General features: G+C 37.4%; 1 protein-coding gene across 1 annotated transcript; it reads right to left on the bottom strand.

The window, feature by feature from the left end:
* cyb5a (cytochrome b5 type A (microsomal)) lies at window positions 1-8,948 on the bottom strand. The gene is made up of 5 exons (XM_006634418.3): window positions 8,720-8,948; window positions 5,808-5,936; window positions 4,250-4,279; window positions 3,202-3,236; window positions 1-1,828 (listed from the first exon to the last, which is right to left on the bottom strand). The coding sequence occupies exons 1-5, from the start codon at window positions 8,852-8,854 to the stop codon at window positions 1,747-1,749; spliced, it is 411 nt and encodes a 136-aa protein (XP_006634481.1). The 5' UTR covers window positions 8,855-8,948; the 3' UTR covers window positions 1-1,746.
* Between the last annotated feature and the right edge of the window lie 2,493 nt (window positions 8,949-11,441).

The following is an 11,441-nucleotide window of genomic DNA, read 5'->3' as shown; positions in this document are numbered from 1 at the left end:
TACTGTACATACAGTTTATTGCATTTCTTAATGTGTATGAAAATTTATTTTACAAATATAATTATATTCTTAAAAAAAGAGATAGCCTGCCTTTTCAATTGTTAGTATCATTTTTATGCTACAAACTGTACTGCGGTTAAGGGTTAAGCAAGACATGATTTAACACGCTCAGTAGCATGGCAATGTCACAATCTGATTACATTCTTCACATGCACTGAACAATTCATGTGGATTACACTGCTGAGGAGAAACTAGAACGTTCACATATTATATCTTGTACATTTAATACAGTGTAAATTTAATACAATCTTTGTTAAGTTATGACCTATCCATCTACCTACTTCTATGTATGTATATTGTATATGTACATAGGTAGGTAAAGGAGTAGTTCATTATTTATTTACACACAGTCACATCCAAAGTTATTAATACCCTTAATATATTTGTTAAATTACACTTGCTTGTTTGCAATAATTCATCCTTGTAAATAACAGTACAGATAACGGGTGAATTCTGTTCTGCTGAGTCTGTACCTGTGGCTGAGCTAATGCACAATCCAGTTCTGGGCTGCAGGATACATTTTCCCTGCTTATTCTCTTATTTTCAACTTGAAATTGAACCTAAAATAACACAGCAGGGAGAGCAGCACATGGGATTGGGATTGCAAATATATGGCATCCTCCATCTGATGTTTATTCATTGTACTTTTTCAGCAGAAAATGGTAAAAAATAATTGAGGAATGCTGTTTTTCTTGTGTGTCAGCAATGTGGTGCTGGCTTTCACCATTTTGAGAGCTTTCAGTTTTATTACTGGGCCGAATTATACTTTGCCATTTGTTAACTTTGTGGATTTAAACATTTCTTTTGCATGTTTTACATTGTTTATAAAATGTGTTCACTATGTTTGCTACAGAATTACAAATGGAACACAACAAAAAGATCAACTGAGGCCAGGAGTATTAAGTTGAGTATCAAAGCACTCATTCAGCAACAGAGCATAACAATACTGGAGACCGGTGTGGTAGCAATCTTTTTCCTCTCCCTTTTACTCCAGCACATTAAGTCCCTCTTCTGCTAAAATACTAGTATGTATTATCTTACTAGCAATCTCAATTTACCATTCACTACTTTATAGTCAATCTTTTGCCCAGCGGGTGCAGACTTGGTAGATTACAGTTAGTGAGCTCTGAACGGGGTAACAATACTTTTGTGTGTGGCTGTATACATAAACGTTTATATCTCCAGAACAGGGTTTCCCAAACCTGACGCTGGTGACCCCAGTGTCTGCCGATTTTCATTCTAAATAAGACTGAATCCTCAATTACACCTTAAACCTTTAAATGAACTAAGAATTTGATTCATTAGACATCAGCTTCAGCTGCTAAAAGTAGCTGAAAAATAGCTATAAAATTTAATAACCAACTTTAAATCATTAACAGTTCAGGGCAGAAACCAATAAAATAGTTCTTATTAAATTCCAACAAAGTTCAACAAAGGGCTCAGTTCAGTAAATTACCTCAGCTGTAGCAAAAATCTGTAACAGTATCTGAGCTCACCAGAACCAAGGCTTTAAAACTCTGGTTTAGTGAAAAGAAATGCCTTCATATACAGTGCATTGCTGATAAAAACAACGGAATCAAAGGCACTTGTTAATGTTGAAGCAAACGGGTGATTTTCCACCATTCATTCACATTACTACAGCAATCGAAACTAGTGGTTATGTGCGAGCAATCACATTTGTCAATTTTATTCCTCAGCTACATACAAACGGTACATCACAGTGACAAAGGCAGCAGCAATTGCAGGAATCACCCAGTTTGTCCACCAACTAAAATGAAACAAAGGAAAGATTAATAACATGAACTTGAAATTCTTAGAAAATTACATTCAAATTACATTCTCTTGTGGTCCCAAGAGAGCCAAGTAAAGCAAAAGCACAATTAAGAAAAACACAAATGTAATCTATGATTATTCCCTTTTCCTGTGCTCAATCAAACTGTGCTACTAAGGTCTTTAGGACAATTGTTTCATTTCTCTGTTATGGTAACAGGGGCGGAGCGGTGACTCTGTGGCTAAGGATCTGTGCCTGTGGCCAGAAGGTTGCCAGTTCAAATCCCGTGGCCGGCAGAGGAATCCTACTCCGTTGGGCCCCTGAGCAAGGCCCTTAACCCCAACTGCTCCAGGGGCGCCGTATAAATGGCTGACCCTGTGCTCTGACCCCCAGCTTCTCTCCCTGTCTGTGTGTCTGAGTCTCATGGAGAGCAAGCTGGGGTATGCAAAAAGACGAATTCCTAATGCAAGAAATTGTAAAGGGCCAATAAATTGATCTTATCTTATCCAACAGGACAAAGTCAAAAAATGCAAAACTTCATTCCACATTATGTATTTATTTTACAGAACTATGAGTAAAACAAATAAAAACCTTCCACTTACAGAGAACATATACCACTGACTCCTAAACCTTCATGCTATATCTTTTCAAACTATTATACATATTCATTTCTTTTAAAGTAAAAATTACAAAAAGATATTCAACAGTTTAATTCCTAAGCATTATTGTAAAGCATCTATAAATGTATATATTCAGATTCTGCAGATTTTCCTGTGCTGCTCAACAGCTTTATGAGAGCGTCAGTCAATACTGGAGAATTTGTGGTGACTGTACAATACACTGTAAAAGATTAATAATTCCTTACACTTATATAGCACTTTTCTGGACACTCCACTCAAAGCGCTTTACAGGTAATGGGGACTCCCCTCCACCACTACCAAAGTGCATCCACAAAAGAATGTTTTCGAACCAGTTATACAAAGAGAAAATCTTTCAATGTGGCCTGCATGTTAAAGTGGCACTGAACTAGGGAAATGCGTTATAATTCAATTCTAAAATGTATCATTACCCTGGCCCTGCATTCAACCTTTCTTTGTAATCAGGACATCTGTTTAGCCCATTAACCCATCTATCAAATACATACTCTGAACTATCTGGAGACCGGCAACATCAACTTAAAATAAATTCCAGTAAGAGGTGTCGCAACCTTTTAGGTCTTAGTCTTATCATGTCTGTGGTAACATAAAAAAATTAGAACTCAACGCAAGTCCAATTTTGTATTCATTAACACTGTTTTCAAACCTTGCTGCCTGATGTATCAGATTTTTCATAAAAATTAAAATACGAAAAAAAATATGAAATGAGAATACCTTGAGTTATCATTCAGTGTAGTGACAAACGTTTCCTGAAAAAGAACAAAACGTAGAGATTGTTTAACACTGTTCTGACTTAAAAGAGGGAAGATACTGTTTAATTATTGCGGTGCTAACTTAAAACAGTGCTCAATTAAAGCTGGAAGATAATGAAGTATTTTCAAATAATTTAGAAGATATCAATACATGTAACAAAGTAAAATAAAAGGAAATGAACTCTTACCTACTCTAGTTTTTATTTATCTTTATCAGTGGGTAATCTTCAGCAAAACACAATACCGAAAAGGTGAAGGTACACTTATCTACTCTGTGATTGAAGTGTGCAGAGCTGTGACTCTCCATGAGTGTCCAGAGTGCACGCAGACTTTTAAAAAAATCACAGACTCTCTGCCTCAGACCTGAAATAACCATTACTATTGTTTCCCCTTGAAGGGACTGAAGTTTCCTTACAGAGGAATAATAGTCATTACTGGCTTTTCACATTTTCCGCAATAAATACTACCTCCCCCTTATCCGATAAAAAACAAATCTCAATGTTTTAAAATGGTATTGTTACAGCACGAGATGCGTGTGTGAAAGGACCTTTTTTCTTGCCCAGGAATGCCAATAAACCAGGATGCCTGTTTCCCGAGTCAAGTGATTGTGATTCTGGATATCCACATAATATTGAAAAGGTCAGTAACAGTAATTAAATAAGGGAATAAATAGGTCCCCTCCTGCAGGGGCAGTGCTTTGAAGTCTTTTGGGATCCAAAGCAATAGACACAATAAAGGAGATATTAATGATCATACAGGAAAATACATTTTGCTCTTATTTGTGTGTGTAACTATAAGAATTATAGTTATTTTCCCCAGAGAACAACCTGATTTCCAATTTGTTAACTAAAATATAAACATTTTATAGTGCAAATCTAAAAACAGACCTTTCCCCACAAAAGGGAAAGTTTTTACTCTATTTCTGGCCTCTCTGAATTTATAGTCCCCATACATCAACCTCAAAATGTTATTAAAAAAACGGTTTAAAATCTTAGTTTTAGTTCACTTACCGTTGGCTTTTCAATTTTATGTCTGTCATCCTACAAACAACAACAACAACAAAAACAGCCAAGATTACTGCAAGCGAACCACACTGCTTTTACTTCCTATTTGGCCTCTTCTATCACTGATTACCTTCAGAGATTGTCAAAAACCAGGAGATTTTTATCAGGCTCAGCAGTGCATATATTCTAAACACACCTTATGAAACTAGAGATTGGCACGAAGGTCACTGCCTTCCCTAAAAAACCTGTATTTACTAAGACGCAATGAATTTTACACCACATCCTACACTAGCCCATACAACATAATTGACAAGTCTTTCTCTAGCCCCTTAATAATTAGGTTGACCCTGCGCTCTGACCCCAAGCTTCTTTCTCCCTGCCTGTGTGTCTCATGGAGAGAACGTTGGGGTATGAAAAGACAAATTCCTAATACAAGAAATTGTATATGGTCAATAAAGTGATCTTATCTTATGTTAATGGACTAAACATGCTTTCACCACCCTCAAAACTCACCCATTTATACAGGTCTTTTAAACTTTAAGACAGACTTGTCTCTATTTCAATATATGCTATTGCAATTATTGTATTTGTTTGAATTCATGTACACTGTTTCCAGTTCTAACTCCTATATGGTATAACTATAATTACTACATTTACTTGCACACTTCATCTTCATTTTCATCACATTATGTTACTAGAGGTTTAAGATGAGGTAATCTAAGGTAATCTATAGAAAAATAAAGAACCAAGGTTTTCTGTAGATATTTCTTATTGACACCTGAAAATGCAACAGACTTAATATACTAGTTCTACACTAATCACTGGTGAAGCAGAAGTGTGATGATGTTCTGAGCAGAAATGTTTACTCTGCACAACCCACTGCTCTTGACCGCTTTGCAGTCCTTTCACCTCACTTGCGGCCCTTGCTAAGGTATCACACAACAGCTTTTTTAAGAAGTGTCACATTGGCTCAATTTGCCCCACTCGAACATTGAACATCGTGGGATGTGATGGATCAAAGAGGGGCATCTAGGGCTTAAAGATTAGTGAACAGGCCCATGTTTGGCCAGTCTCTCGGAAAGAAATGGGACGTTGATGCAAGTATGCCCTGTACAGCGTGTATTACTTCCAATGATCACCTGACAAGCTATTTACCTGTGAATTTTACCACGGACATTATGTTGATGACAAAGGTGAATCAGCATAACGAATTGGCTCAAGATATGCATGTTAAGAAAGATTTTACCGATAATAAATTTTGCAATTTTGCTGTTGTTACAAGTAAAAAGTCTTGTCTTGTCTTTTTGTCAAGTTTCAGTATATTTAGAATACAGTGGTACGCATTATCTGATCATACTCAGGATATTATGGGCCCCTGAGTTACGAATGAATGCCAGGCTACAGAAGGTCTAATTATACATGTAATTAATTTGAACAAAGTAGCCCACGGGCAGATCTTAAGCCTCTGAGTGATGGGTGCTGCAGGTCTGGAAGAAGGCGTTGACCATACTGCAGCGCCTCGTCAAGAAGAACTGTGCGCTTGACTGTGAAACGGGATCCTTACGGGATGGAGTTCGCCAATGACGTATGTGCTGGCGATAGCTCTGGCGTCCGAAGAATGGCCTATGTCTTCAAAGCTCTCTGTGGCGTTGCCCCCTGCCTGCTCCCGCAGAACTTCTTCACCACCTGGGTGCTAGAGGGGGAAAAAAGAAAACTCTGAAAAAGCTCTGGAAAAAAAAAAAGACTGAAAATCTGAACGGGGCAGGTCTCTGTAAAATCACGGCCTTGGCAGAAGTCACTGACAAAACCACCTCAGAATCGCTTCTCAGAACCAGGTGGTGAAAAGGAGAACATACATTGATCCAATGTTTTTATAACACCCCATGTCTTAAATGGTGAATGCACCCCTACAACATTACAACAGGCAAGATACAGAGACTGCAGTTACATGCTAAAGAGCACATCACAGAGAACATACAGTCAGCAGCGTGGATCTGACCATCTTTCAAAACCTAAAGCACACGCTCCTGCAGAAAGCTGAAACTGCTGCTCCAAATGCTTTAGATAGGGAATAATGAATTTCACAAGATGCTTATTTTTTTATTACAGGGTTCTGCAATATATAATATCCTGTAAGGGTTTTTATACAATGCCACTATAATCTCTTGAAAGACCAGAGGAAATTACTTTAAAGGTAGGAAACCCTCTTTCATTAATAGAAGGACAATGGTAATAAATCGATCAGACAATCTTTCAGCTGGATCAGGGGAGAGCTAACTTCTACCTGCTGAACAGGTGCTATTATTGGTTGAGTCCCTAGGGCGTTGACTGTCCAGAGTCACTGTGAGCAAAAGCAAGTGGCACTAGCAGTCAGCACTTTAAGATTGTGGGTCAAGAGCTATCTCTTGTGTACTTGGCCATATTCCAATACAGGCAAGGGGTTATGCAGAACATTGGCATACAACTGCACTAACACACACCAGGTAATAGATGATGCTGCATGGAATTCATCTCAGATGTCAGAAGACAAAAAAACATAACCCCATGAATTAGTATAATTCCATGGTCATTCAAAATAGGTAAATTCAGTACTTTCTGCATTACACTGGGTAAATAAAACACCAGACCAAAGCCTCAGAGCAGTATCTTTGGCTGCCAGTGGCTTAAATAAAAAGTTGTTCCTTTTTATAAAAAAAACAGAACATTCTATTCTCAACTAACTTATCAACAAGTAGCTTTAAAGTACACTACAGAATAGACACCAAGTAAGTGAATTATTAAAGTATTGTGATAAATAAATTAAAACCTTTTTAACTACTTTCTTCACTTGCTATTTAAAGTTCATGTGTTGAATCTGGCATTCAAGAAACCAGCTGGACACACTGAAATGAAACAAAACACTAAATACATTCAGTTTGAATCATTTCCCACAGCACATTATGTCAAACTTATCCCATATTCTTTAAGAGAGCTCAAGAGCTAGCAAGAATAAAAAAAAGGAAATTTAATTTAATACGTTTATGATAACTGATGTATTTAAATTATAATATTGACCTGTTAAGGCGTGCAGAATAACAGATGGTGACCATTTTCTGTTTCATTCCCTCATCCTACCGCTGTGTGACGTCATGAGGCTGGCTTAGAGTTCATGAACTCGAAATCCTAGTTGATGACGTTCTAAGTCCTAATATCAGCGGCCTCTAAATTCACTGACCAAAACTAAATGACAATATCTGAGCCACTTCGCTATATAACCATTCTTCCAAGCAGACTATGGTGTTGATCAACTGAGGGTCCCAAGTAACGTGAATCTTTTCGAACCACACAAAACAAATTCGCCAACCTGTTAACCCGAAGGAAATGGATCTTCTTCAAAACAAATTTTAAGAACACAGTATTTCATGAAAGATCTTCTCTCTTACTGCACATCGTCGGGAGAATGTCGTAGCCAAAAAAAACGAGTGTAATAAAGTTAGAAAAAAAGGAAAGGAAATTGAAACTTTGTAGCTAGCCACTGAAACGTGTCTCGTAAAGATATCTCCTATCGTCTCGTGACTATTTTACGTTCATTCACAAGTTTACACTCAGATGTCTGTCGCTTCTTTGTCAGGGTGTGTAGTATTTCTAGCGCAAATGAAAAGGCTCTTTTGCAGCGAGTCGGTATTTAACATCTGGCCCACTTCATAGTGCAAAGTTCAGAAAACTGTACCAAAGGAGAATTCGGTTTGCTTTGTTAAAGTCAACTTATTAATCATTAATCTTAACTGCCATTTAGCAAAGCTGTTAAAATATTTCAGGGGTTTTAAGATTTGTTCAAACTGAATAAGAGACGCGAGTCTGAATACACCAAAATCGCAATTTTAAAAGTAGAATGAAGCTGCCCGAACTAAATCGTAAAAGTAGGGGAGGGGGGGGGGGTCTCTTTTCGTTTTTACTATTTAAACATTCACGGATTAATTTCGCATTTTAACAAAGAATCTGCTTTTACATAAAACTGTTTTAGGGACCTTTTCATCGATATCTGAAATAGTTCACGGGACTAAAACTAAATTCTACATAGTTTTCATAAAAATATCAAGCCAAACAGATTCGGAGTTGTAGAAGCAACCAGACGTTAGTCTACTTACAACATTCAATAACTGGGACCACGAAAAAAGAGTGACTTTTCAAACCAAAATCACTGAAGTTCAAGGACCTGCATTGCAGTTTGCAGCACTCACAGTCAATTTAAACACAAGCTCACCGCAGACTTCGAAATCTATTTTCGACTAATTTCCCATCTGAGTCAATAAAGACTATATGATCAATTGAAAGGATGCACAAGTTGAAGCTCGTGTCCAAGTTGCTACACTGATGTGCAGGAATACCTGTTCTTGCGTTACCCTATGCGTGCATAGAATTGTGATTCTGAGAAGCCACTGCTTTTAAACCACCCCTGATTCATAAAAAAAAAAACTTTTTTATTCATCTCCTCACCTCTTCCAGAAATTTAGTGACATCGTAAATTTTATGATGTAGAATAATCCAAGTGCTCTTGGAGGAATTTTGTTGCTCCACTTCTTCCAGACGAAAGTATTTCACTTCTTTCCCGTTTTCCTTCTTTCCTTCCATTTTTATATTATTTAAGGCTTAATATCTCGCCACACTCTCCTCGACCGCAGCCGGTCAGCAATGCTGCGCCGTCTCCGCACTCCGCACTGAACTTCCTAGAGGCGCCCTGGAGTCCCGCCCCCGGCGTCTCCGGTTCGTCCCACGATTGGCCAACAACTGTCCAGCTGACGTTGATTGGCCCCCAGACCTGCCTCTACGCCCGCCGACACGCGTTTCAAGGGTTCGCGCGTGACCAGCATAGAGTACACACGATTCCACTGGGAAGGAGGTGTTTAGTGTTATTTGCACGCAAATAAGGCTGTTGTCACGAAACGATTCCGCCCCCGTTGTGAAGTTTCCCCGCAGGCAAAAAACTACCTGCAGGTTTTCCTTCTTTGAAATCAATATCTCCCAAGACAAATACAGAGTACTTAATATGTCTGTACTACTTCAAAAGAAGGAAATGTTTATATCCATGCAAGGTTTAAATTATGTAAAACAATCTTTAAATTATTTCTTAACAAAAGGATTTTTTTCCCGAAAAAACTGACCATCAACTATGTAAACCTTGCAAGCAACATAAAAAACCTCTCCTTTTCAGTTATTTACACACTGCATTTCAACGTCCAGATCTATTTGCCGCTGATTTGCATGTTAGTTATTATATTGTATTATAGTATATATGTATTTATTATATTGTTTTATAGTATATAAAGTTTTAACAACGTTTACAAACCCATTGTTACAACAAATAATCATATTTTAAGAACAGTTATTCTTTTATATTAAATGTGTAGGGTTCACAGTACGTCAAGACTTAAACTCAAGGTCTCTAGAATGTGTAGCAGACAACTTTAACTGGCAGTGGAAAGCAATGGTATTTATTAATCTTAAGAGCTATATACATTTGTAGGTTTGATTGTTCAGAGAAACTAGTGAACCACAAAAGTACACTACCCATTGCTTATAACTTGACCTGTATCTGCCTCTATTTTTACAACAGCCACATTTTTTTAATGTCTTTATACTGTATGATAACAGAATTGGCTTTGCATTCTACATCATTAAACTAATAAATAAACAACCTAATTAAGGAGACTATGCACAACTTATACATATAGTAAAATAAATCAGCGAGAACAGCCTTTTTCAGCAAGATATTTCAAAGTTCTACACAATTTAAACCTGCCAAGAACAGCAATTACATTCTACCTTACACTAAAGTCAGCAAGTGCTTTATTTCTGACTCATTTCCCCATAGCTGCTACAGCTCAACTCGGCAAAGTTTCAGGGTCAGCAGTGAACCTCCCCAGGGTCCTTCTCTCTATTAAATCGTCGTAAATCTTTTGTAATCAAGTTGCATTCCTGCTGCAATATCACTTACAATGCAGCTGTGAAATATTTAGTTTTCAGGCTGATCAAATCTGTTTGTGTAACATTTATTTATGGGTGGTTTGGAACTGAATTGAGATCATGTCTGGGTTTGGTCATAGTAACAACAGAATTTCATCTCTTTTACAGCCCCAAAGATGGAATAAGAATAAATGTATTTTGGAATATGCTAACCTACACTTCAGGTATATCCTTCACTTTGGCCAGTGTAGGGTATCTGTTTGTATTTGTTTATGTAATGAAAGTCAGCTGTGAGGTTATTTAATGGTGGTGCAAATACATAATCAAACATATACAAATTGTAAAAAAAAAACAGGAATTAATATCAGAGGAAAATTAAGGCTAAAGTATACCAAATTAAAATAATTTTAAATCAGATTAATTTAATTGAGAATTAAAACTTCAAAGTACACAATCTGCTGGAATACAATAGTACAATAATTACTGAAAATCAGTAATTACAAGAGATTAGGTGCTCCAGGGAACAGAGATCATTAGAAAAGGCAATCAGTAATAATGCTTAAACTGTGTATAGTAATGTGGGCAGGTCTACTCAAAATACTGCTATCTATTTGCACATCTCTAGTTTGAATTTTGAAGTTGCGTGCCCAGACATGTACAACTGGGGAGCAGAAACAGACCAGAGTGTGTGCTTCCCCTCTTATTCTGTCTAAAACACAAGGGGCACCCTTTGGCTAAATTTGTCTAAAACGTCCTACAAACTCACTAAAACCTTAATTTCTATATATTCACAGAAAATGGCCAACCTTTTTTGTGGTCCTGAGAGTGAAGAAACTAGAACCGTAAGGCCTCATGTGTAAAAATAAAAGAGTTTGTCCTTTCCTTTTTAGCACCAAAAGAGAATATTTGAACAGAATCTGTCTCACTATCAACAGACCCAGTTATAGTAGCTAGAATAACATTCCCCAATTCTGCCAAGAGGAATACCCAGATGTATCTCTCCTCCTAAGAGGGGCTTTGTGACATCAAGTGGGTTAAGAGATTACTCACCACTGCTACAGGGTAATACTTGTCACCCCACTACTTGACTACTCCTTACGAGTGTTCACCCTCTGACTGCATGGATTTGCCCATCTGGTCTTTAAGTGATCCTTTAAGTGGTCAGTTCTTACTATGGTACTATTCATGCCTTTAGCCTTGTACATATAGTATGAAATACGAAAAGATGAAGATCCTTGCGAGGTAATGACTTTAT

Source organism: Lepisosteus oculatus, chromosome 6, assembly GCF_040954835.1.
Source record: "Lepisosteus oculatus isolate fLepOcu1 chromosome 6, fLepOcu1.hap2, whole genome shotgun sequence".
Taxonomy (NCBI): domain Eukaryota; kingdom Metazoa; phylum Chordata; class Actinopteri; order Semionotiformes; family Lepisosteidae; genus Lepisosteus; species Lepisosteus oculatus.
Note: the sequence above shows the minus strand (reverse complement) of the source record. Positions and strands in the feature narration are given on the sequence as shown.